General features: G+C 44.1%; 1 protein-coding gene across 1 annotated transcript; it reads right to left on the bottom strand.

Annotated features, from left to right (window-relative positions):
- Window positions 1-4: 4 nt before the first annotated feature.
- LOC144719770 (phospholipase B1, membrane-associated-like) lies at window positions 5-27,671 on the bottom strand. Its single transcript, XM_078595952.1, is given in 45 exon segments — window positions 5-1,050; window positions 1,982-2,056; window positions 2,266-2,361; window positions 2,493-2,597; window positions 2,852-2,933; window positions 3,438-3,532; window positions 4,985-5,050; window positions 5,717-5,797; window positions 6,212-6,263; window positions 7,206-7,314; window positions 8,314-8,357; window positions 8,476-8,543; window positions 9,154-9,212; window positions 9,341-9,401; window positions 9,619-9,672; window positions 9,793-9,864; window positions 10,345-10,440; window positions 11,273-11,377; window positions 12,775-12,856; window positions 13,142-13,242; window positions 13,922-13,987; window positions 14,099-14,179; window positions 14,367-14,418; window positions 15,804-15,912; window positions 16,084-16,127; window positions 16,304-16,371; window positions 16,875-16,933; window positions 17,123-17,186; window positions 17,297-17,326; window positions 17,328-17,396; window positions 17,601-17,672; window positions 17,833-17,928; window positions 18,446-18,550; window positions 19,155-19,233; window positions 19,922-20,019; window positions 20,137-20,202; window positions 20,601-20,681; window positions 20,803-20,854; window positions 21,375-21,474; window positions 21,626-21,669; window positions 21,781-21,854; window positions 23,213-23,271; window positions 24,682-24,742; window positions 27,372-27,415; window positions 27,514-27,671. Coding segments are annotated over 45 exon segments (3,369 nt in total). The 5' UTR covers window positions 27,587-27,671; the 3' UTR covers window positions 5-930.
- Window positions 27,672-27,677: the final 6 nt, after the last annotated feature.

Genomic DNA, 27,677 nt, shown 5'->3' with positions numbered 1-27,677 from the left:
TCAGTCGTTTTTGATTTATTTTAATAGTAAAAGCAAACAATCAAATGACATTCAAAATCTTTACATTCAAATACTACCCGCCATCTGGCGTCTTCCCCCCATCACTGACCAATCAGAATGCTTCCCAGCGTCAAGCGATCATCTATGATACATAATTTCCCCACGACAGGCCATCTGGCGTCTGCCCTTCATCACTGACCAATCTGCATGCTCTCCAGTGTCAAGCGATCATCTGTGATGCTTAATTTTCCCCAGTGTCGATCCGTCATTACCGAAGGTCACGTGGCCAACACCGTATAATCCTCGATTAGCCGGATTCGAATTTCCCGACAAAAATACTGGACCAATCGACGTGTTCAGCTCAGGCGCGCGTGGGGCGGTTGGTGGAAGGGTTATGTGTGTGAAGTGGAAAATGCAATGTTTTGAGTGGATAGCTGCCCATGTGCTTTTAAAATTGTAAAATAGCCCATGTGATGATCCCCAGTATCAGCCCTATAGTGCTTACTGGCGAATAGTGCGCTGATTGTTAGGTGTGTGTAAAGTGTGAGTTGCGTCTGGTGAGTGTTAGGTGTGTGTTTGGTGAGTATCCAGTGAATGGTGAGTGTCTGATGAGGGCTGTATCAAATGAGTGGAGAGTGATACATGTGAGTTTCTGGTGGGTGGTATCAGGTGACTGGTGAGGGTATGGTGAGAGTGCTTAGTGATACATCATCAGCTTTATTACAAAGTACTGCTGTACATAATGTCGCTAGCAAACATAGTACATTATGTAACACGTGTGTTAACACAGTTCGGAAAACTTAATTTTGTAATTTCCAACATAGTACAATATGAAACGGTCGCTGCATTAGTGACATTTATCAAACATCAAAAATCCACAGCCACGCTACTGCTCAAAGGAGCATTTCTGTTCTTCAGAGTTTGTCTTATTTAACTCATGGACTTGAACAGACAGATGAGGCAGCTTGCCAGTGTTAGGCTGCCCAAGGCTCTCAGCTGCATGCCATCTGATTTTGATGATGGTCCCTCTGTGAACAAGTACGGCTGGTCCTGCAGGCATAAGGACAAACCATATGCAAGTACATTAATGTTGGTGTGTTATATATACGTATTGATCCTGGAGTGATTCAGCTGCATTTTAAACTAAATAAATACAAATCCTCATATAAACTATACATGTTAGGATTCGGACACAAGCTCTCCCTCATGTTCACTTGGCTATTGAACAATGTCTGTGATGTTGCATTGTAGTTGTGTCCTTGTGAAGGGCATCGAGAATAATTTGTTGGAGACAAAAATGTATTTAAAAATGCTTTTTAAAACAACACGCTTTAATGAAATGTACCGTACGAGTAATGGCAGAACTCCACGACTTCAGGAAGTGGGCCCGCAGCTTGTGATTTACAGCCAACGTGAGTTGAGCGTGGACAATTAGACCAGTAAAAAAGATTGTTTAAAAATATACTTTTTTCATTTTTAATGACAGAATATCGTATTGTCATCAGTTTGACATACCTATACCAAGTTTGCAGCCGATACAACATTGGGAAGACGGTTGAAATTGAGTTACAAGATTTGAGGATACGACAACAGACAGTGAGTTAAATAAAAGCGTGTAAATTGTTTAAAAATATATTTTTCATTTTAATGATAGAATATAGTCTCGTCATCAGAATGACATAAGTATACCAAGTTTGTAGTCGATAGCACATTGGGAAGTGGGTAAAAATTTAGTAACAAGATTTTTATTAAAATAATAAAAGCGTGTAAATCGGGTACCAGACCATGAACCCACGTGCTCATAGTCACCGCCAGGGGGCAGTCATCGTTGCGATTTGCCACTTTCACTTTTATGAGTTCGGAACACCGATCAACAGTTACAGTTCTTAGTAGCTTCACATGTGTTCATAATCACGACTGCCTTAGCTCACACTTGAAGGTGCAGTATACTTAATCCCGTTGATTTAGTGCAATGTATCACCTTTGTAGGGCATTTCAGCTTTTTCCTGCTTGGTGTAAAGTCGTTGTACGTTTGCTTCTTACCCACGGGCTCCAGCTGAATAACAGGACGATAATCACAATATATTTTAGTTTGTTCCATCACACCAAACAGTACAGGTATTGTAATGTTATAGTACTTATAAGAACACGTACATATAAGCATGTAATGTACACAGAACGTGTATGTTTCATGAGCAAAATGTATTGTGGTGTGTTGTGTCTGCCATGGTAAGATGGTTTAGTTTTGAACTACAGTAAACTCACCATGTTGTTCCAAACAGCAATGGCCATCTCGGCCTGCCCCTTCTCGCTGAAATGGAAGCAATCCCTGGAGAAGTAGCTGAGGTCTGGTTCATTGAGCTGTCATTGGAGGAGAGTGCAGGGGTTACGCAGTGCTGTCAAGAGGACATCCGTGCATAGATCGAGTGCTTGCCCATTGCATGATGTTCACAAGGAGTTGGTGAAAGTGAATGTGACCCTTGGGCACCAACCTCGTCCAGTGGAAGGAAGGTGTTTCGGAAGAAGGGCTGCAGAACGACGGTGAAGTCATCGCGGTTGGAGTACTTGCCGCTGGCAATGAGGTTGCTGGTTCTTGTCTGCAAAGGCACAGTGACATCACAGTTCACCAATGCCGTATTACGTGTTTTAAGGGCACCAACAGATTCCGGGCCTTAATGTGCCCCGTACTCATATTCTTGGTTCTTTCGGTAAAGTCACGCAGATAGAAAACAAAAAATAATAAAAAAATAAAAAGAAATTGAAAATAATAAAAGCAAAAAAAAAAACACAATAAAAAATAAATTGAAAATAATAAAAGCAAAAACAGCACAATCAAAAATAAATATAGTACCTGGTACTCCCTGTTGACGATGACCATTTCTTCTAGCTCCTTAGAATATTCTCCGGGATTGATGAAACATGGGCAAAGTAACCTGTGTGATAAAACAAATATATATCGTTGAATAGTTTTCATAATGTTTACTTCAATACAAAAATACAAATGAATACATCGAAAGTTTGTTTCCCCTAAAATAAATAGTGCAATGCAGTGTATGCCATTCTTTATTTTGATAGACATCGGGTAAAATAAGATGATTCTTCCTGTTTGTAAATACGATGGTTGATATAATAAGAAAAATACATGTCAGGATTATTAAAATCATCAACTACTGGCACTAGCCAGTATCGGATGATTTATATTTCCAAAGGAAAATAAATTGGACCTCCGGGGAGGGCAGTAAACACAGGCACAGAACAGAATTACTGAATTCGCTATCATGATCGAGATCCATGTGCAGATAGCCCGTGGGTGTCCACTGCACATTTCGAATTCCCTATACGAACTGGAAATTCGCCAAAATAATTGGACCATTTGGAGTGGTGTTATGCAGAAGGAACACTTGATTATTTCAGTTTCAAATGTATGTCGTGTGGACCTCGGATTCTTGGAGCAGCCGTAAGCACTGGACACGAGTCTCCGCAGCCCTTTGATCTCCAGCATCTCCACCAAGTTCACAAACACCCTCGGCACCTGTGCACACACGCCGCTTTATTCGTGACCCATGATTCTGGTGACATCGTTGCTCAATGTCACGCCACGGTAGTTTACCGTGAAGGACTACTGAGAGGTTTTTCATTTTTTAAATGCCGTTAAATGGATTGTAGTTACATTGAGGACCACATCTTACGGTGACAAATGTTCAGTAAAAACTCAAGCAAACAAAATGTAACGTAGAATTGTATTTGTTCACTTTAATATCCCGACTTGTAAGTGTGTGCAGATACCCGAGCCTGAACCAAATGGTGCTTGCGTTGTTACGGAAAACGTGTGCACAGTAGCGAATACTGCAATAGCAACGTCCATAATCAAATTCAGCCATGATCAGTCGACTGTTGGAGAAAGGCATCCTCAAGCCCACACCCATCTGCTTTCGGCAAATTAGTTGCTTTTCATCTTCTTGGTTCTTTCGGTAAAGTCACGTAGAAGGAAAATAATAAAATAATAAAAAATAATAAAATAATTCTCACGACGTTTCGGCCACAACGCAAGCAGCCGTCTTCAGGTGGAGAACAGGTCTGTCGAGAAGGCATTCAGACTCTGTTCTCAGATTCTGCCTTCTCGACAGACCTGTTCTCCACCTGAAGACGGCTGCTTGCGTTGTGGCCGAAACGTCGTGAGAATTATTTTATTATGTTTTATTTTTATTATTTTCCTTCTACGTGACTTTACCGAAAGAACCAAGAAGATGAATCCCTGCAGTCACGAAAGCTTTACATATAAATTTAGTTGCTTTTCATGATCACGTTCAGTTTTCCAATACACTCTCAGCTGCCCTCATAATAATTTCTCAGGATGTCTACTCTGATGTGTTTTACAGTTGTATTCTTAGAGAATTTGTACATTACCTTTTGTTTCTGTCATACGTATCTTGAGCCAAACTTTGCAGCCTTCTTTATTTAGGTTTAAAATCACGATTTGTTGTTATCATGATTGTATATTTGTCAAATCTGAGACAGTTAATACTTTCTCCATTTGTCTGTGCTTTTATATTTCAATCCAAATTTTCGAAAAATATAACTTCAAATGTCGCCGTGAATAACTTTGGTGAGAGCTCATCTCCTCGGCCGACTCACCTTCTGGTTATATGTTTCGTTCATTCATGAAGTCTTCGTATAACTATTATATTATTGTAACTAGCTTTAGATACTTTCTATTTTAAAAATGTAGGTCTCGGTTTGTGAGAGCTTGGATTTTTTTATAAGCTAGACATGGAATAGATATTAATTAGTATTTTCCATAACCTGACACTATGTCATCAATGCTAACAGACCTTTCCTAAAATCCAGATTGTCCGTTATTCTGCTCCCAATTGTTACTACAGTATATATATGCATGTGCAAGACAGCTGTAAAATACAAACATGGTAATTTTGGCTGCATTATGGAATGTGAATCTGCCGTTCCAAGGAACTTGGTGATATACCTTTTCATACAGAATGTCCAGGGCTGCAGAGATGTGATTTACAAACTTGTCAGCTGAACTTTCTCCCTGTTGGAACAAATATTAGATTTAGGGTCACTGAAAAGTAATTTTCAATGTACACCACTGTCAAATAATAACTATATTCCCATTACATGATTGTAAAATTACAACTATAATCATTCACGTAACTTTCATTTTCACATGTTTATTGGGATTACCTTTGCATCAATTCACATGTAAATGTAGCTACATTTACAGTGTCTGGAGAAGCAGTTATAAATGTCATATAAATAGGAGTTGTATTGTAAAAATGTGTGAAAATATTTAACTACATCACAATGAATTGTCAAATGGCAAAGGTAGTAAGCACATTGCTGTGGAGTGGATAACTCTTGCCAAATGTTTTAGAAAGCGGACCTAAGTAGGAGTGTGTCACATGAGCACTTTCAATCAGGCGGGCAGATACATTTTAAAGTTTAGAGGTTTCATGACAGGGGTGCAGGCAGCAGAGGCTGAGCTGCAGCGGAACCTGGCGTGAAATTGAAATAACTCGATTGGGATTGCATAAAGCAGTCACGACCCCCTGCTGGTAGACTAATGCCCACGTGCAGGCTGGTACTGAGCTACATGGACAGCTGCGATCAGGGCATCCTGTCGGCAAAAAAAAAATATGCACTCTGACATGTTTTGTTCTATTATGGGCACAATATAAATGCAAGGATTAATGATTACCTTGCTGAGGCAGTACTGGCACAAGTCGTTCCCACCGATGAAGATCGTCACCAGCTTCCAGTCATTGTTGAAGTTAATATTCTGATTATCGGTGAACACACAAAACATCAACAGTAGGCAGCATTACTCTTCACTTGCTTTGAACGTAAGCAATTAATACATCAATTCAAGTATGATAACACGCCATCATCGGCAAAAAGTTGAGATGGAAGTGGGGATTATGGCACTGATAAAATTCAAATAAGTTAAATTTAACAGAAATGTTTTTAGTCTGGTCTTAAAAACACCGAATGCCACGGCTGATTTGACTTCAGGTGGTGAAGACTGTTCCAGACCATTTCCTACACAGCAGATGAGCGTGGATTCCGCGATGGTACGTATGGGTTGATGGCATGGCTCAGCTAAGTTGGTTGACCAGTTCTCTTTGCGATAAAACAAAGGACCTCGGACTGTGCAGCTTTGCAGCTGCTACAGCAGAAACACAGACACACTCACGTTGTCACTGCTCATGCGAGTCACCAGTTCTTGTGCTTGCCCAGTGAGGTTTCTGCCGTGGCAGAACGTGCAAGGATCAATACAATGTCACGGGCGGTGAAACTACAGCAACGGTTCCACACATACACATCTTAAATAAGCCTTTAAATGTTATTTTCTCCACAATGAAAGCAATTTTTTGCGAAGCATTTTTTTGTGTGAATAGCTTTGAAAATCGGTATGCATTAAGAGGGGTTTAACAATTGACAGCCTGCTGCTTATGTATGTATTTAGCACTTCTTCCACAATGTTGGTGGAAGGATTAAAACATCCACCGGTAGGGCTGGCAAGTATGGTTACGAATAATTGCTCCCACCCAGTGCCGGATTAAGCTAGTGCGGGGCCTGTGGCATATGTTATAAAGGGGCCCTAAATAAAAAAAAACATAAATATTAAAACACAAATGTTTAACTTGCACAGTAAAGTAATTGTATTTTTTAATTTGCTATACAGCCAGATAATACGACAAATCGCTAACCTTAAACACCCAGTCGTTCGTAAAAGTTGAAGGTGGTATAGTACTATAGTAACAGAGCAAGTGCAGAATCACTGAACCGGAATTGATAGCTTGAAAGCATTTAGCGCGGGGTCCTTCAAAGTGCGGGGCCCGTAGCTACATATGTAGCTACTTTTGCTCCTAGGGTAATCCGGCACTGTTCCCACCTCCAACTACGGATGATGAATGCTCTTTGGTTCTTTCGGTAAAGTCACGTAGTTAGAAATAAAATACTACATTTTTTCGGTAAGGTCACATAAAATATTCTATTTTATCTCTAACTACGTGACTTTACCGAAATAACCAAAGAGTATGGATTCCCGCAGTCACGAAAGCTTCACATCAAGTACGGTTGATGAATCTCAACCCACGGGATAATGTCGTTTAAGCTCTGACTAATGATTGCAGGCGCATTCCCCGGGTCGCGAGGTGGCGATCGCGAGGTGTGGGATGAGTCACCGTGCACGCGCTCCCGGCACGGCGACGTTAAACCGCGCGTTCGGAGAGTCCTTGCTGCCGATGCCCTCCGAGAAGCCGTACAGATTGGGGTTGAACTTCTTCAGGATGTCTGTGTCGGCGTGAGAGGACAGCAAAGAGTGTGACAGGGCATCGTCAGGTGATGGATCTCTGGACGAGCAACAGTCTGCACCCTCATTCCACCCGCACCTCTGATTGTGCAGCACGGTTGACTATGTGCGGTGCGAAAGAAGTTCAGCATACACGCACACGTATAATTGAAATTTTATCTTTGGCTGTCAAAGTGCTCCATTTCAAATGGTGAGCAAGTTGTGGAAATTACATATTACTTTGGCAGGGACAACTTTAGAGATGGATAATTCAAATCGGCTTGTGTGCAGGAGCTTAATGGACTGAGTTGCAGTATTGCGAGACAGTGAGAGATGGTGACATAATGGGGAGACCTTTCGTCCAGCGGCTCATCATGATTACAGCAGGGTCCAGTCTGTTCGTACGACAACCACAGCTGCATTCCCCATGAAGTGAAACTCATGTTACTGGTAGGAACCTCCTGGTTACACCAGCCCACAGGGGATTATTGTGTCCGTCCGTCGTGCATCGAAAATGGGAGGGGTGGGGCTGGGTGGAGAGGGGAGGGTGGGGAGGGGCTGGGTGGGGAGGGTGGGAAGGGGCTTGGTGGGGAGGGTGGAGAGGGGCTGGGTGGGGAGGGTGGGGCTGGGTGGGGCTGAGTGGGGAGGGGCTGGGTGGGGAGGGTGGGGCTGGGTGGGGGGTGGGAGGGGTGGGGCTGGGTGGGGAGGGGCTGGTCACCTCGTGGTGCTCTTATAAAACTCAACGTTTAACCTACTCACGCCGGCTTGTGCCCGCCCTCACAATCGGGCATATTTGCGGAATACACCACGCCGCCGTTGACCCTGGACATTGACCGAGCAACCCAACGTTCCTACCAGCTCCCTCCGCAGGAATGTGTTTTCAAACCCAGATTCAACCCCCCCACCCGATCAGCATTGTGTATGGAACGCATCGCTAACATCCCTGCTTGGCCGGATGTGGTGCAAATTATATTGCGCGGAAGAATCGCGGCGTTACTCACTTGCAAGAGTCGTGACCGTGTTGAGAGTTTCATCTCCTCCAACACTGTGTGAGGGAAAAATGAAAAAATGATGAAAGATGACCGACCTTCGTCGGCAGGCATAATTCATAATCGTGGTAATGTTCAGTGGTGCGCAGTGATTCCCTTCGTGGCCCAACTCACCTCCAAGAAACCCCTCTCCACTGGCTGGTAACGTTGCTAAAATAGTCGGCCCTGGCTCCATTGGCAGCCTGTGGACAATTATCACAGAGAACTGCGTTAAATCGGATGGGAGGGAGTAACCCCAATGCTCACACAGACTGTTACTTGTCGAGTACATGTCAATTGCATGTTCCTTCCCTCACGAGCTCTGCCAACAATGAAACGGCAGAGCCTTTGATCAACCGACTAGATTGGGTGTCATATACAAAGCGATCATTGCTTATCACCAAAATGTGGCAGACTGAGGAATGTCGAATGGCAATCTTAAGCGTGTGATTCGTGGCACGCAATATGCGTGATTGTGCCTTAGCATCGAGATAAAAAAATGATACGGAAGCACTTCGGCAAACAGTCTTAAGACATTGGTTTTGCCGAATTGCCCTGAGATGCATGGAAACCTTCGACAACTTGCTGTGTGTGCCCAACTTAGAAAGTGAAGGCACCGTGTTAAAGTACAGTGCTGAAAAGTGTTGCTGACTTGCATAGCATTTACTGATGCACGGGCACGGCTTTTAGTTCAAAAGATGCATTTAAAATTCAGAAGGCAGGCGTACCGCTGTCAGCTTAATGTGCACCATGAGCGATTCACGACCAAATATGTTTGAAGCCGTGCCGTCGGGAATTGTGTCGTCCCCTTACCGTCAGTGAGTCGCCGAGCGCCGCAATGACCTTGATGTCTGCTGGCCTCAGGGTGTGCACTGGATGAGGATTGAGAGTTGGAAGCAGAGACAGCACCCGAATCAAGAATCTCTTCCGTCACCAACCAAAATCGAAGTTGATTTACATCAGGGCGAGCACAGGCGTTGCGTGTGATCTGCCATCTCACCAGAAGTGGGGACGGTGCTTGATGGAGTTGTATCGGTGCAGGAGAAATCACTTCCCCAGTTCTGCAATGAGAGAAGAGTCATTCCTGAAGATAGAGTCTTTAACATGTGCATTTTTAAGTTTCAAAATATGCCAAAGACAGACATTTGTATGCATGATATAACCACAAAGCACTTTATCTATTTGAGAAAATATATTGTGATGAAATAATATTATAAAAATATAAGTTTTATTTCACATATGGGGAGTTAAACGATTAGTCTTGATGTCATATCTCACCTTTTTCTTGTAACTGTAGTCGCTGTTCTTGTAAGTATATAGGTATGGTTCTTTCTGCAAAAATCAATATTCGCTGTCTATTAATTTTCAACACACTGTTGCAATAATGAAAGGCAATGACAGTGGCATGAGATGTGGATGTATGTGGTGGTGGTAGTGGTGGTGTTATCGTACCTCTGTGGGACAGCGGATGGGCAGGTCAGCCACAAAGTCCTGATCGATGGTTTTCTTTCCCACAGGTTCCAGCTGCAAACCAGCAAGTAAGGTCACATTTGCCTTAAATCATCATCTCACCATTCTTTAACATCAGCTATTCTTGTGGGTAAGGCAATGTGCTATATTTTTCCAACAGAGTTGACTTGAGGTTGAGACAGGTCAGATGCATTTTAGGTTTGCAATGCACATGGGCGTTGCAAACTAAGTTGCAAATGGTGTTGTTTTGGAAGACTTTCAACCGAAACAGGTGTTATCTGATTCTTTCTGTTTATGATTTCACAAAATAAGATAAGCACAACACCTATAGGTTGAGTACTACTTTGCCTCAAATAGAGGCGAGTGATTAGATAACGGGTTTTCAATCCATTATTGTCTCATAAACAAAGGACATAAACAACAAAAATGTGTTAGTAACCATGAAAGATCCACGTCTCACAAACACGAAAGGTCATTTCATCTATCGCACAGCCGCAGTAGATTACCAGCCTCGAGGTCACAGTGCCGTCGTACCATGTTATTCCAGAGGGCCTTGGCAGACAGGGCATGGGCCTTCTCACCAAAGTGGAAGCAGTCCGGAGAAAAGAACGAAGAGTCTGGTTTCCCTTGCTGCACACCAGCAAGGCACGTGCCAAACAAAGAGGGTCAACAGCACACAACTGATCACCTTGTCCCTGCACGCTGTTCACCACCTTCGCAGGCGTCTGATGAAACAACCCCAGCATGGATTTGCCGATTTTTGTTGTTGTTGTTGTTGCGATTCGGGGGCAAGGATTCAATTCAAGGACGCATTGTGTTTTGTGTATCGGTTTTTACCAACTTGTATTGTTTTTCAGTCTTTTGTTTAATTTGTACAGATTTGTTTGCTCAATTCACCGAAACGGAACGTTAGCATGTTATTTACATAAATCGTACAAAATGTCAATCTCACTCATGTTTCGATGCATGTGTTGTAAGTGTAAGATTTAATATTAATATGACGAATACATGCCTTCATACATGCCTATGACAAAACATCTGTTGCGATATAATATAACTTATTTAGATTATGGACACATAGAGGTATATTTTTTGTCTGTGACCGAAGAACATTGACAGTGGAAGGTGTGTGCTGTGCAGGTGGGCGATGCGTAATGGTTGTCAAACTGTGCTACAAACTCGGATACCCGAGTTCAATTCCCGGCCACGATTAACATCAATGATCACATTTCCCAAACTGTCCTGAGTATCCCTTTGGTTGATTCCGCCTTACATGAGTAGCCGGTGTGGTGTGATACACACCAGCCTCGCGGAGACAAAGTCTAATGGGCATGGTAGCAGCCACGCCATCTTCCCGTGTGCTGTTCGAGCCTTAATAGGTGTTCCCAAGGAGCACTTGCTGCTGAAGGCTACACAGGGAGGAGCATATATGTCATTGTACTGTGCTGGTGACTGCGCTGACCGAATTAATGGGCATGGTGAGGTTGCGCAGGAAGGGCTGCAGCACCACCGTGAAGTCATCCCTCGTGTCGTAGCGCCCGCTCTCGATCAGCTCCTGCTGTCGTTGCTGCATGAGGAAGACAGAGCGCACGCCAGCAGCTTGTCATGATCTGTGTCAGTGTCATCATCATCGTCATCATCATCATTATCGCCATTGATGTTACTAATCATAATCATCATTGTTGATGCCTTCAACATCATCATCTTCATCTTATTTCATGAGCAAGAAAGTACATCTATAAACGACGCAAGTCTTACAACCGAGTGCCACAATTCTAAACACAGGTCTCAAACCACATCGATAATTACATGCTTGCATTTTGAATGTTATGAACCAGTACTGTTACAGCATATATCTAATGGCAACCAAACTCATTCACCAGCGTTTAAATGATGTCATCAATGTAAATTCAACAGTGTAACCCTTTTGGCCGGTTTCCTAAAATACCTTAAGTGAAAATTCTGCTTTACACTCATGTATACAGCATCGTAAATTAAGGTAAACATTTACCTTGTGTTTATGCAATTAGTTACTGGGACTTGGGTTTTCGTATAGATGTATTAGTGAATGAATTTAACTATCTCTAGTGACAGTCCAGTATTTAAATCTCTTTGCGCATTGGAACAAAGTTAGATCGTGACTTTTACGAGCCAGTTGTATATCGTGAACCCCAGCGAATTGCAGAGCTGTAATGTGTGCACAATATTTAACCAGCGGGAGGATGTCATTGTGTAAGCTGTAAAACTGTTGCCACTGTTGTGTCCAGCAAACTATTAGTTTAATACTCGCATTGAGAAAAAGAAAACATGGGAGAATTTTCTATTTGCATTGAGCGGTACATTCTTCTTTGTGTGCAGCTTAGTATTTTAGCTGTGTGAGGATTTGCGGACGTGTGCGTTTTTAATAGTTCAAGTTCATTTATTAGGCATAGCCCTGTGAGCCATTTGGCTCTTGAATCGGGTGCAACCGCAACAAACAGTCACTTTAAGATGTTTTCTTGTTCATGTTTTTGTTTTTTATGTGCAAACAGAAAATCCAAGAAAAGACAGCAAAAATTGCAGAAAAAGCACCATACACCAACACTGTGTGCAAAAATCCCAGTGGGATGCAAGTCAAACAACAACAACCACAAGACAACTTAGATTAAGGCCATCAGTCTAACTCTGTACTACAACAAACAAACATGGCCAAACTGAAAAACTTTTCGAAAATCACCAAAATAAAGCCATAAAAGCAATGAAACAGTGATCATAGGAACTGTGACCGAATTTTCACAATAAACGACGAAAACAACATGTATTACCAAACTCTGCAGCCATAGCTGGCTGCATGAGTCACTCCACAACAGCAGGAGCATCAGTCGGAGTGTCAATAATAATTTGACTTGTGCGATAACTTGAGCGCTGACATATGTGTGTTCATGAATGTGTTTGCCGTGGATTTTGGAGACTCTGCAGCAGTACCTGGTATGCCCGGTTGAGTGTGATGAGGTAGTCGAGCTCGCTGGAGCCGTCGGAGAGATCCACCACGCAGTCACACAGCTCCCTGCGGGGGCACGTTCACCCTGAGCCTCGCTTGGGAGTCGCGGCGCCGTACAGCAAGCACACATTCTCCAACCGCAAGCCCTCTTTGTGACACTTTGAAGCTCTTATTACAATTGTCGTCATAAACAAACGTGCAAGGGTGTTTCAAACGGTCACAGAGCAGTACACGTTCCTGTTGGCGGTCTTGAGCAAGTTGTGAAAAATTCCACATTCTTTCGGCATAAAACGCGTTGGGGGTTTGGTTTGGTTCTTGTCTGCCATGTATCAATGGTGTCTCCCCACGCACCTGAGGATGATTCGGGGGCAATCGTTGTCCTCGTCATTATACAGCCCTCGCAGGGGCTCGATGTACAGCATCTCCATGAGGTTCACGAATGCCCGGGGCACCTGCAGCACACACAGTGAGAGATTTCCACGCTGCCCTACACTTCTGGACGTTGGACGTGTAACATGGCGACGGCTTAGAGAGGCCATCATCCAGCAGCGGATTGATCATGGCTGTTGCTGATGGATTGTGACGTGGCCTAGTAGTAGTGCAGTGTTCTTCATTGCAAGGCCCGCGAGGGCACTGGTGGGCCCCTTGTGGCCTTTAGTGTGACCCCGGACGTGCAGCCGCTGAAAATACACAAGTCGTGAAAACCACCCCTTGTAGGCGGTGTGGCGGCCCTCACACCGATGTCTTACCGGCGGAAGTGGCACCTCTCTGAAAATTAGTGAAGAACACCGTGGTCGTGTGTTCGTCGCCCGCCCTAACAATTCTTACTGTGGGTGTAATGACCACGGTGAGACTACATGCTGTCTGCTTCCCAGTGGACGCTGAGGATCTCCCGACGTCATTCGCAAGACTAGACCATTGTGTGCCAGCATCAGTCTGAATTTTCAGAGTAAAAAATGTACCCGCAAATGACTCAATTTGGAATATGCATCGCATTCATCGCCCCCTACTGGCAGAATCACCCCCCAGGTTACTCTTGCAATTGAGACTAACGTTGACTCTTGGTTCTCACCCAGATAAATAAAAATAAACTTTAATCTTAACGATGGGGTGCCAGTGTGAGCTCCGTACCTCTGCATGCAGGATGTCGAGGGCTTCGCTGATGTACGTTATGTAGTTGTCGGCGGAGTGGTAGGGCTGTTGACATCCACACAATGTAGGTGTCCAGATCAGTGTCACGTTTTAAATGTAAACATTAGATTTTTGTGTTTAGATTGATTCACGTGTTTTCGTGTAAATGGAGCAAACCTTGTTTGAGCAGTATCCGCAGAGGTCATTTCCACCAATGAACAATGTAATGACCTTCCAGTCATTATTGAAATCTATTTTCTGCAGAAAACAGCAAAACAATAGTAAAATTATAAACTGCCAACTTAAGCATGTAATGTTCTATGGCCTTTTGAAATTACTTCAATGTTACAGTAGTTGCATTTGGAGCCATTAGTAATGGATATACAGTCGTTTCATTTCGGCAAAAGGCAAGGTCACTGTCAGCATGGTGTGCTCCGTTTCATACCTTATCTTTTTTCATGATGTCCACAAGCTTACGGATCTGCTTTGGCATATCGCTGCAAAAAGAATGAACACAAGCAATTAATGGTTTTAATACTTTGCTCTATATATACCCAATTTGTATGGAAATATGTAAAGTATAACAAGCAAATAATTTTCAATGCATGTACCTAAGAAAATGTAGATTATTTTACATGTGCCTCATCTGCCAACCATGTTTTAAGTAGTGGTAGACTCTTGCCATGATTTGGGATGTCATTTAAGTGCTGCTCAATTACACGCAAATATTTATTTTGATTAAATTATTGTACTCTGTTGTATTTGATTGCTTTAATAATTTTGTTGACTCAAGTCACTCTCACAAATGAAACTATCCTGGTCTCTTGTTCTCAAATGGTTATACAGCACATATGTAGTGACATCGCGGGATGTCACTGTGTAACAGAGGTCTCAACCGGGTACCCGATACCCGTACCCTACCCGATACCCGGCTACCCGTACCCGGCCGGGTACGGGTATGAGTAGCCGTTTGCGACCCTGGTGCGGCCGGGTATGGGTACGGGTAGGCCGTGAGTCACTGGTGAGTAGCCGTTTGTTACTCATTTCGGGTAGGGTACGGATACGGGTAGGGAACGGCTACCCGTACCCGGCTGGGTACGGGTACCCATTTGCGACCCTGGTGCGGCTGGGTACGGGTAAGGAATCAAAACTCGTTTGCGACCTCTGCTGTGTAATGCCGGCCCTAGAGAGGCACGGCGTGCGGTGTAGCGACATTGCGGACACCACTTGGATGTGGGTGCAGTACCGGCCCTAGAGGGGCTCGGTGAGCGCTGAGTGATAGCGCTGGATGGCATCACGCTCGGCGTGCAATGCCAGCCCTAGAGGATCCGGTGTGAGAGTGCTGGCCATAGGGAAGGGGTTACTGGAGGCCGTGCACTCTGGTTGACCCAAGAGGACACGTGACCGGTTAAGTCTACAAGGGGGCCCGAAGTGGGAGCTGGGGGTGGTCACGTGGTCCGGGTCGAGATCCTGCTAAAGGGTTCTGGAAGGTGGTCGTGGCCAGGGGCGGAGCCGGCCACGCCGCAGAGGATATAAGCCGGGTCCCCCAGAGGGACCAGCGCTGTTGTTCATCCTGAAGAAACCTTCGTCTATGTTCTACGTCCTACAGAGTCTCCAACATGTGGACCTGGACCCAAGCTGTGGTCCGGTCCGTTGTAGCTAGTCACGGTGTAATTAGTGTAGTTAGCCTGGTGGTCACCACCATAGGTTGTTATTCTGTTAAGGGACAGTTACCCCGTGTGTTGGTGTTAATAAATGTGTTGCCTCCAAAGAGTACGTCTGCGACTCAGTTGAACCTACTACACATAGAACCCTCACGAGAGGGTTAATTACGTCACAGTGAGATCTCGTCAAGGAGAGGCCATGGTAAGGAGCTGCCTACTCTGCTTTTGCGCCCGGGACACCCTGGTTGAGGAAGGATTGCGGGTGATTCTCATCGCCGATGCCCGTGGAGAAACCCGTCAGGTTCGTGTTAAAGTGACGCAGGATGTCTTGGGAAGAGAGCAAATAAAACGACATCGATTACAGGGATAAAACAGTAGCAATATTTTTCTTCTCAGAAAGGTATACTGGAAGCATTAATTTTCAACGCATAAACGAATACCATGAAAAGTGTATCGTAAAAAAACCAATGTCAAAACTGAGCCATCGTGCTTACGTACTCGGAAGGGTTGTCACTTTGGAAATGTCATCTTTTCCACCAACGCTGCGAACAAAATTACAATCACCGACATTGTTGCGTGCAAACATGTGTGCTTCAACGACAAATCGCGCCGCGTGTCGATGATCTGCGCGGGGGCGGTGCTGCTCATTGCTCATCGTCGTCACGTGGTGGTGCGTCGTGGGTGTGCATCCTTGGTTTTGGAGATGACCCTGCCCTACCTCCAGGTGAGCCCCCGGTACTGAATGATCACCTCCAGCAGGTTGTCAGCCCCTGCCCCATTGCCAGCCTGGAAAACGCACCCTCGGTTAGCGGCGCAAGAGCATTTTACATGCCTCCGTAAAAACGCATGTCGTGTTTTAACGGTGCACCTATGGGACTGAGTGATCGGATGACGTCATCACGCTTCAGAATCAGAATATTTATGCTGGAGGAATCCGATGAGCTGTAAAGCTTTTTTTCACAGATGTTCAGTTGGGGCGGGTCAAAACGTTACAACAACGAAACATACGAAAATACTATAGGGAATGCAAAGTATAGGAAAGGTAAACAAATCACTGAATAAAAATATATACAAATAAAACTAAACTCGTTTTCATCTTACCAGGTAGAACCCACTGAGGTGTTAACTTGTTTTTTTTTAGAAGCGACCTGACCACAAATGATAGCTCAGCAAAGTGGCTTGTTATTCACGATAAAAAAACAACTGTTCGCCCATCAGCTTCAGCCTACGGCAGTCGTACAAGGGGTGGACATGAAGCTTTCGTTTAAAGGGTTCAGCTTTGAACTCACCGTCAGAGAGTCTCCAACAGCGCCGATGACCTTGATGTCAGCCGGTCTGAGTGCGTGAACTGTGTGGCGAGGAAAGTTTTGTGAATTATTAAATGCAAATAGCTTCAAATGGAGCACATCTCGCTCGCTCCCTTTGCCAGCTGCTTGATTGTATATTCAAATCGGAAATCATTGGATACCCGCACGTGGCATTGGAAACGTTCCTCGTGTGTGGAATTTAGGTGGCATTTAGTAAGTGCTCTTAGTACCTGATTTCGGAACGCTTGTGGAAGGAGATGTATCCTTGCAAGTGATTTCACTTCCATAGTTTGGCTGAAAGTAAGAATTGAAACAAGAGTACATTTAACATGTATGCGTTACTGCAACGCACGTGTGTGTAAGCGATGGTTTGTGGGGGTATGCGGGGTGTGGGGGGGGGGCACCTTGGGGGGTGAGGTGGGCTCAGGGGGGGGGCGGGGGGATGGAAGGCACTGCGGGGTAACTGTAGTTGCTGTTCTTGTACGTTCGCAGATATGGTTGTGCCTACAGGGTAGGGGGGACAGGTTTGGGTCGAAATAGGAGAGTGTAACGTATTATGGCACGACATCTGGGTGCAAAGCAAATATACGTAGGCAAAAAAAAGTTTAGGGTTTTTAAATCATCTAATTTCATTTAGCTCAATGTGCGCATTACAAAAATACAGCTTTTTTTTTTTATGTGGAATTGTGTTTTGTAGTCGCATCGTACCACGCTGGGGCAATTGATCGTGATGTTGGCCGCGAAGTCTTGAAAAGTGCTTTTGCTTCCAACTGGTTCGAGCTGGAAGAGAGAATATGCACACACCGCTTTCACATAGGATACAGACCAATACATCAGAATCAGAGTTTCCCGGCGATGACCAGGGCAACCCGTGACATAGCCACAAGACTGCTGTCAGCAATGTTGTTTGTGCATTTCTCACACTTAAGAAAAAACTCACCATGCCGTTCCACAGTGCCTTGGCAGACATGGCGTGCGCCTTCTCTGAAAAGTGAAAGCAGTCCGGTGCAAAGTAGGTTTCGTCCGCAAGTCCTCCCTGAACAACAAGCAAGGGAGGTCCAAGGTGATCACTGTGTCGTGTGGCTGAATTACGTTTTCTAATCACTGAACTATGCAATCAAGTTGCTGCTTCGGTAAACTTACAATGTAAACAGTTAACATTTTTCACAATTTCGATTTAAAGCTTTCGTGACTGCAGGGATTCATCTTCTTGGTTCTTTCGGTAAAGTCACGTAGAAGGGAAATAATAAAATAATAAAAATAAAACAATCAAATAAAATGCTCACGACGTTTCGGCCACAACACAAGCAGCCGTCCTCTGTTGTGAGAATTTAATTTTATTATGTTTTATTATTTTATTATTTCCCTTCTACGTGACTTTACCGAAAGAACCAAGAAGATTTCTCACAATGTAGGGATTTATACGTTTCCGTAAAGAAAAGTGAGCCACATCGTTTGGGCTACGTGTCATTGAAGCGTGATTCCTTTCCAACCGTCTTGCAGTGTTTAAAGTGGCACCATTTTAAAGTGCCTCTGCTTGCTGAAAGGCCTACCTCTGTGACTGGCATGGTGACGTCATGAAAGAAAGGCTGCAGCACGACTGTGAAGTCCTCCGTTGTGTCGTAGCGCTGTGTAGCCACCAGCTGCTTGTTGTAATCCTGTTCACGGAAGAGATGGCACACACGAGGTCATGTGGGGCACTTGGCAACACAGTGGTCGAGGTGACCGGGTGGCTCAGAGGTCAGAGCACTGAGCTGGTACCGCTAAATTCCTGGGTTCGAATCCAGACAGGAGCTTGTGATTAAAGTGAACTCTCAATGTGTACGTAGTTGATGGTCTCAGCTTAGTCACCGATGACTGTGCAAAAGAACTCAATGAATGGACATTTGGTCCTGCACTTAATTTGGTTAAAATCCAGAATATATTTCTTTGACCCTCATGTGATGAAGATTACTCCTACTTCGTTAAATGGATCTCAGATGTAGTTATTTGACGAAAGGTTGTTACTGGGGAGAGCACAACTGGGGAAAATATTTCTTGAAAGTTAAACAATATATAACAAACGACAATGCCACGGCACTGGGTGAAATTTCGATTTTATTGTACATACATCTCGATTCATTCGTTATCTTTAGCAATTAAGGCCATGGAGATTTAGTTTTCGTTGAGTTTTTAAAATCCTTTGAACAACAAAAAGCAATGCCTAGTTCATCATGTTCTTAGCTGGGAGTCTCTGAGGCCCTCTAGGAGAAATATGCATACCTGGTAAGCCCTGTTTGCTTTGGTCACCACTGCCAAGTCATCTGGGTTTGTGGGGTCCACGATGCATCCACACAGAATGCTGGGGAATTAAGAATGAAATGAAAAAAAAATTATGAAAAAAATGAAGATGCTCTCTGTTAATCAGTGGCAACTGATGCAATGATTACTTATCACTCGTCAACAACTCTGAATATAAATACATTTCAATTAAATCGTTACAAAGCGCTTCTTTCATTAACATGAAGCATGTTGTGTTACATCCTATATTCGACGAGTGACCACTTTAAGATTAGAAGTAATCGTGACTTAAAACTTTCGTGACTGCAGGAATTCATATTCTATGGTTCTTTCGGTAAAGTAACATAGATAGAAAAAATAATAACAATAAAACAATAAAAGTAAAGTGAATACAAATATCACGACGTTTCAATCACAACACAAGCGGTCCCCATCTTTCCTCCTGATGAGGGTCGCTTGTGTTGTGATATTTTTATTCACTTTATTATTTTATTGTTATTACTTTTTCTATCTATGTGACTTTACCGAAAGAACTATAGAATATTAGAAGTAATCATCATACATACTCTTTGGTTCTTTCGGCAATGTCACGTAGGTATAAAATAAAATAAATTAAATCACGACGTTTCGGGCGCAACACAAGCGTCCGTCATCAGGTGGGACAACCACAGCAAGAAACAACTGCTGACGTGGGCTAAATGGCTGCTGTAACAAGAGGCTATAGAGGTAAGAGGAGGGGGGGGGGGAACCTCATGAGCTGTTTGGGGCACTTGTTTTCGTCCTCGTGGAGTTTCCGAAGCGGCTCGATGTACAGAATCTCCACCAAGTTCACAAAGGCCCTGGGTACCTGAACGACCAGGGAAAGTGCACTCAAAGGGGATGTCTCTTTTTTACGGAGTGTGGATGAAAAACACTGATGTCAATTTAAACTGTAATGATGAGTCCAGGTAAAGTGCATCGATACCTCTTTGTGGAGCATATCCAACGCAGTCTGTATGTAGTTAATGTAGCGTTCGGGCGAGTGCTTTATCTGGAGGGTGAATAACGTAGAGATCACAGTGGAGGGAATTAATATGGTTTGCAAGTAAGCATGTAAATAGTACCTTGAACTTGAGTTTAACGGCCTCTTTGTTGCCATGTCCCATACTCCCAATTTTGAACATCTTTTAAAAATGGGAGATGCAGTGTGGTGTTTTCAGGGCCATGGTGTATGGAGGAGTGTCGTGGTGTGTGCAGGGTCATGGTGTATGTAGGGTCATCTTTGTGCAGGGTAATGGTGTGTGCAGGGCCATGTGTCTGCAAGGTCATGGTGTATGTAGGGCCATGGTGTGTGCAGGGTCATCTTTGTGCAGGGTCATGGTGAATGGATAATGGTGTGTTCAGGGTCATGGGGTGTGTAGAGTAATGTGTGTACAGAATTGTTCGCACCTGATCTTCACAGTAGCTGCACACATCATTTGCTCCGATGAAGAGAGTGATGAGCTTCCAATCATCTTGAAAATTTATCCCCTGAAAGTGTTTAAAAATGCATGTATACATTAAATGTATTTTGCAGAACAAAATAGGAAATACATTAGTGTGAAAAACACATTTAAAGAATTGCTTGTAAAGATATTTTTTATGATCTTACCGAGGTATTTTTCAATAATTCGATAAGTTTCTCGACTTGAGATGGGATATCCCTGTGGGTGGGCATTGGAAACAAGCACCACTCACTTTACATCAATCACCACAGTCATCATGATGTGAGAGCATTGGTGCGTACTACCTGTTATGACAGGGATCAACAACAGGGATATCAATTAAGTAAATGAAACAATGGCTGAAAATTGTGGAAATAATCGTGGAGACGTATGCTTGGAATTACATCGCGAGATAGGAAGGGAAACACATGGTTAAGAGTACAAGTTAGAGACATTAAACTGACTTTTGCGAAAAATAAGTGGACTTGGGCAGAACGTATCGTTTTCACAACGGAGTGGCAGGCAAAGGAAGCGAGGCGCCTTCCGACAAGGTGGAGCAAATTACTTCACATCACGCGAATTCCATCGCATGATCGTGAGCGATGGCGACGGCTTTGGGGTGAGGCTTTTATCCAGCAGTGTATCGATGATGGCGGATGACGGTGCTTGGTAAGAGAGCGCTGGGCACGGTGAGTGAGCTGAGTGGAGAGGGAATGAATGCATGAGGGGTTTCTCTTACGCGGCGATGGCGCCCGGCACCGCCTGGTTGAGGAACCTCTGATCATTCCCGACGCCACTAGAGAACCCCTTCAGGTTGGGGTTGAAGACGCGCAGGATATCTGAGGATGGACACACAGTTGTTCATCGCCGTTCATTCACTCGATTTACGGCGCTGGGATTTCATTGGGGTGCTTAACGTTTTTTCTTCTTCATATAATGACCGCACAATTGGTCACGTTTGCATTGCGGAGGAGTGAAATCTGCCCTTACTTGGGAGCGTAGTGACATTGTTGATGTCTTCATCACCTCCGATACTACAGGGAGGACAGAACAAAAACACACATTCAGCGAAGGTGCACAGCGTGGCTTTATTGAAATTGAACGGAAGCCAGGGTTAATGATTTGCGGTGGCGATATGCAGAGACCTCCACGCCAGGCCTCTGTATGTCTGTAGCACGTCGAGCACGTCTCCGGGCACCGAACCTGCGCCGTTTGCAGCCTGGCAGACAACGCATTACGTGCACATCACACGCATCACAACGATATGTGAGTCACATGACCCACAGCTCACCCCTCCAGTCCCTGCCTGGCTTTTTATTTTATATTTTGCAGGGACAAGTGCCGTTGCGAGCACCTACGATGGCCCGGCCCGGTCAGGACGGCCAGGATTCCGCAAGGACATAGCCCACTTGTCACCCAGGCAACCGGGGAGCACAGACAATAGAGGCATTTCTTGACATATTAACTCGAGCAACAATGACAGCACCACACCTGGCCTCCCCAGTGTGCTGGTGTTTACGCATTGTGTCAGTAATCATTTAATGGCGAGTTGAGCTGTGGGAGGCACGATTTAGGTCCCGATAGTATTAGCCACCGATGGGTGCGGCACACGTGCCGCATGCTACTGTCTTGGACACACAAAACGTGGAGCAAAAACCTTTGTAGGTTTGGTATGAGAAGCACAAATTGATTAACCAGTTTGAAAGCACAGATACCACTGTTTTTAGAGGTTGATTCATAGTGACTGCTGACAAGTAAATGTGAATTATTGCTGTATAACCGTTTTTACGCTTTGTTAAATTTCCTAATAGTATTTGTATTATAAACTAAGTGTGCAGCATGCTAAATTAGCCTTGTCAGCAGATTCATATGTGAGACATATCAATGATAATTATATATTATCATAATAAAATGTTGTTTTATTTCATATAGCATAATTTATGAATGCTGAGATAATTGCATTATACAGCACCAGTGGTTGTTTTATTGGGAGACCAGGTCCCACCATAGTCTTGTGGAATTTCCACAACTGGGCCCAAGGACACCAATGGAAGATGAACGCCATGCCAAGCTCATTTTGAGCGGAGGAGATTGATGCCTCTCAAAAAAATGTAATAGCGCAATACGTTAGGGGTTCATCTGCAAGGTGCAAATGCTTTCAGGTGTGATAAAAAATTAACCCGTAAAAACAAAGTTTTTCACTATAAATCCTTTATACGCGTGGCGGCTAGAGTCCTCTCGTCCTCTGGCTTGAGATGGCTGCCACCTATGAGTCAGATGATTGCCTGCCACCATTAAACAATTGGTAATTAAATATAATTAATTTTTTTCTAAAAAGTGTAAAATTTTGAAAAAAAATTTCACGAAAATAAATTGTCACGCACAACGAGTCTGTGTGCAAAATATCAACTCGATTGGATCACGGGAAGTGGGTTAAAAAACGACCGAAAGATTTGCACGGTCGTAAGCGCGCAAGCAAGCAAGCAAGTGAACTTAATATAAAGGATTTAAAAATAAAGGTGGTTCAGAGGCGTGTTCCAGGAGAAGTGTCGCCATCACTCGCAGCTCGTCCCATACCGTGAGTGAGTCGCCAAGAGCCGCCACCACTTTAATGTCGCCTGGGCGCAGGCTGTGCACTGCGGTAGGGAGGTGACCGACAGTTATTGTTCAACAGCTGCATTGATGCTTAATCTAATCTAATGGGCAATATTGCTGTTTTTCTCAAAAACCATGCCCCGCCCGGTTCAAATCTTATCTTTGTCACCTTGGCTAGAGGCTGAACTCCAAGGAATCGGAGTCGTAAACTGTTTGTGGTTCCCCTGATCAGACCATAATTTAATATTATATATTATTCCCGTCACAGATGTCAACGCTTAATAACGTGTAGTTCAATTCCATTTGAAACATGCACCTGACCAGCTATGGCAATATTTAACGTTTCTTCACTTTTATAAATAAACAGACCTCTCAGGAATAATTACGAATAATTGTTAACAGAAAACCTAATTATTGTTACGTAAGACCAGGGCTGCCCACAACCTAAGCCCGCAGGCCAAATGCAGCCCACCAACTCATTGAATCCAACCCACGTGTTCACTCTGATCGATACAAACTAAAATGCCCACCATGTGTTGTTTTTATTGTACGATGGCTAATAGTGTGGTACCCCAGAAAAGTTGGGAACAGGCTCCAGAGGATATCTACCGTGGACAAGCTCTTGCGCAGGCGCTTGATGGAAGAGGGTCACATCACAAGACCACGAGGAATGGGAACGGCAAGGAGAGGCCTTCATCCAGCAGTGGATAGATTATAGTTGATGATGATGACTTATGTTACAACGAATGTGTGCAATAATAACGTGAATAATATTGGCAAGTATGCAGGTTATACAGTTTATGTATTGCCGTGAAGTGTAAATCATGGGGATTGTTTTGATCATACTTCACCAAGTTGGTGAGTTTGGGCTCGTAAAGGGGGCCGCCCAGCTGCCCAGGCCTGCTTCAGATATTGCTTTCCACTGATGTGGCAAATAGCTGGGAATTCAATTCAATTGGTCTTGTTCATAATGCAATTGGCGAACCACTGCGCCGCCGCTCCATACAAATCCATCAGTTGTGGTGGTGGGCTGCCGACAGTAGTGTAGCAAAACGAATCGTTGTACTGTACTTCTATGCTCTAGCGTCTATGCTCCCCGCCTTCACCAACCTGTCCTGACCATCGTGGTGAAGTATGGTCAAGTACCCCACACAACCTACACGGAGTGAAGAGGCTCTCATCCGGCAGAGGTTTGGCAAATTGCTGCACATTATACAACGAAAGTTGTACAATGTAATTGTTTATTATGTAGTATCTGTGGTTTCGTGGCTCTCGTGTTAGTGCAAAGAGTTTGGTCATCCCTGCGGCAGACGGTCATGTGTGTGTATGTGTGTTGAAGTTCTTTCGCACCGTACGTAGCCAACCGTTCTTATCGGGGGCGCGTCATAACGGGATACACGGCGTGTCTGCATATTGATGGTGAACTCGTGGTGTGTCGTCAAATCACATACCTGATGTGGGAACGGTGTTCGAGGGGGCGATATCCGTGCATGGGACGACACTCCCCCACACCTGCGAATTTGACAATCGTGGCATCAGTTTCAAGCAACCCACAGAGAAGCGCAATCGTGATAAAAATAAGAATTATTTTTCTAAACTCTTTTTTGAAACACGCTTTAATGAAATGTACGAGTAATGGAAGAACTCCACGACTCCAGGAAGTGGCCCCCGAAGCTTGCCATAACGTAACGGACCGTGGTCAATTACAGCCAACGTCAGTTGATCGTGGACAATTAGACCCAAGCCGAAACTTAACATATAAAGAAGATTGTTACAATTTTATTTATTTATTTTTAATGATAGAATATAGTATTGTCACCAGTATGACATAAGTATACCAAGTTTGCAGTCGATACCACATTGGGAAGTGGGTTAAAATTGAGTTACAAGATTTGAGAATACAACAACAACAGAGTGAGTTAAATAAAATCGTGTAATTCTTTGCTAGCTGTGCGCCGTATTGTCCCTTGAGAGTCAACTTGAGTGCCCCCCCCCCCACCCCTGCGACTCTGTGTGTGCCAAGTTCGGCCGTCCTTTGATAACCGCACGTAACTGATAAGCGGGGTGGACGGACCTTGCATTTGAAGCGTCTCTTATCGCCTCTCACGGCCAGGTGTGTGTACAAACAAAGACACACATTCACCCGAAAATCCACAAACAGACTGTTGGGGCAAGTGCTGCTAGCGATTAGCACCGACTAAGGCCGGCACGGCACATCGAGGCGGTGGGGGTCCAGCACCCCGCCCGACCGCCTTTGTTTTCCCTAGTGGCGAAGTTTACACAGCACCAGGTACTGCACTCATTTGAGGCTGAGTCTACCTAGGGGAGACCTCCTCATGCCACTCCCCAACCCCCCTCCCACCCACCCGATTGATGTAGTTTAACACGTAGGTTTTTTTTTGGGTTAGATCGCGTTAATGATGTACTTATTCAATTTGAACTTATATACGTGTTTGTGTGACTTGTTTACCTTCCCTATACTTTGAACTTCTATCGTTTTTCACTGTTTGTTGTTGTAACTTTCTGACACGCCCCTACTGGACATATGTGAAAAAGAGCTTTATAGCTCATCGGATTTCTCCAGGACAACAAAGAAAGATTCTCAAATAAAATAAAATAAAGGTTCTGTACGTGCTGCGTGTGACCGAGGGTTTGGGGTGTGGGTTGGGGGAATATCCACGCCGGGAGCCCAAGCTGATAAACCATTTCAAGTGAGGTAACAATACCCCAAACATCAACATGATCACAATGACAAAGTACTGTTTGTTTCTACGTCGTACGCGACAATTATAGTTTTCTCAGTAATCTGCTCAGGTGGTTTCAATTGCGTCTTTAAAAATGCGATGTTTCGGTAACATGTTTGAGCAGAATAAAGCCGTAAAAATGTCGTTATTAAACTGCATTATGTGAAACAAAAAAAAGTATTTCAATACAACACTGTATATGTCAACAATGATAATAAACTAGTCACCTGATTGTGTAAGTCAGCGTTCATTCAAAATGTTGCAGTGAAAAAGCAATAGCAGCAACCTCGCACATAAAGGCCTTTACAACACACGTTTTTATTTGTCCCTATTGCGTTCGAATGAAACCACATCTCAAGATGCTGCAACATTTTATTTCACGGAGAAAGAGGCAGAGGAAAAAAAAATACATTGTAAAGGTCTTGAGCCTGGAGTTGAACAGGGGGCAGGGTGCCAACAGCGTGGAGAAAGTCTCGTTTGCTAAAGTCGAGAGTTGTGTCGAGGGGAGTAAAAGTGAGATGAGAGGAGAGAGAAACACGGCAGGTGAAGTACTCCGGGAGGGGAGAGATGGGCAGGGAGGGTAAAGTCCACGGAAGATGTTGAAGACTGTGAGCGCAATCTTACTAATTGACCTTGTCGGGGTGGTGGTGTGTTCACGACACATTTATACTTACGCGACCTAAGCCAATAAACGTTATCATGATTATTGTGGATGGGGTGATGTATTCTCGCTTACAAATGCAGGTGGAAAGCCGGGCAGTGGCGTTTTGGATCACCTGGAGTTGCAGATGGAGGATTTTGGAATAACGCAGAGATCGAGAGTGGCAATATTTAGCTAGAGGAATTTAGGATTGATCCCAGATGAGATCACATCAAGGCAAGATGTGTGATTGGACAGGGAATTGAAATCGTGGAGTTAATGACAACATAGAGCTGGGTGTCATCAGTATATGAATGGTGATCAATATTAAAAACCGGAGATGATTTTACCCAGATGAAGGAGGTTGAGAGTATGAAGCTGATGATGAGGTGATGTACAACAGGGGCTTCTGATGGTAGGACAGCCCTTGAGGGGTAAGTGCGGAACGAGGAGGGAAGTGTGCTGTAAATCTCTACATTGTTATGGAGGTGATATTCAGGAGGATGGAATGGTCTGTGGTGTCCAAAGCAGCAGTAATATCTAGGAAAGTGATGCATGGTCTGAAGACAGGTCATTTACCACGTAGATGACTTCGACATGGAATTCATCTATGAACTTAGGAATAGAAGATGAATTGCCCAAGTCTTCTACTGAAGTGAAACAAACACTGGTCACGAACAAGCTCGTCATGATGCTTAGGTGCACAGGAAACAGCACTATCATGAGTTGAATATCAACGTTCGTGCTCTCGACTTACCCGTGGGTTCTTGGTGGGTTTGTTGTTGAGATCGTACCATTTTCCTGTGAACAAAACAAACAACTCCAGTTCAGTCGTTGTATCAATAAAACACAGAAAAATAATCTTACGGTGAAAAAAATGTCACTTTATATATTTGTACCTGCTGAAAGCAATGCCTGCCCCAAAACGATAACTATGAGGGCGACAACGCCACGCTGTGGGACGAGATGCATGGTTGGGTCCGCAGTGATTAATCCACTCGGTCGTCGCCTTTTAAAGCATCTCACAGACAGAGTTTATTCATAGCATGTAGAGTGGTGCGCA

This window comes from Lampetra planeri, chromosome 7, assembly GCF_965212315.1.
Source record: "Lampetra planeri chromosome 7, kcLamPlan1.2.h2, whole genome shotgun sequence".
Taxonomy (NCBI): domain Eukaryota; kingdom Metazoa; phylum Chordata; class Hyperoartia; order Petromyzontiformes; family Petromyzontidae; genus Lampetra; species Lampetra planeri.
Note: the sequence above shows the minus strand (reverse complement) of the source record. Positions and strands in the feature narration are given on the sequence as shown.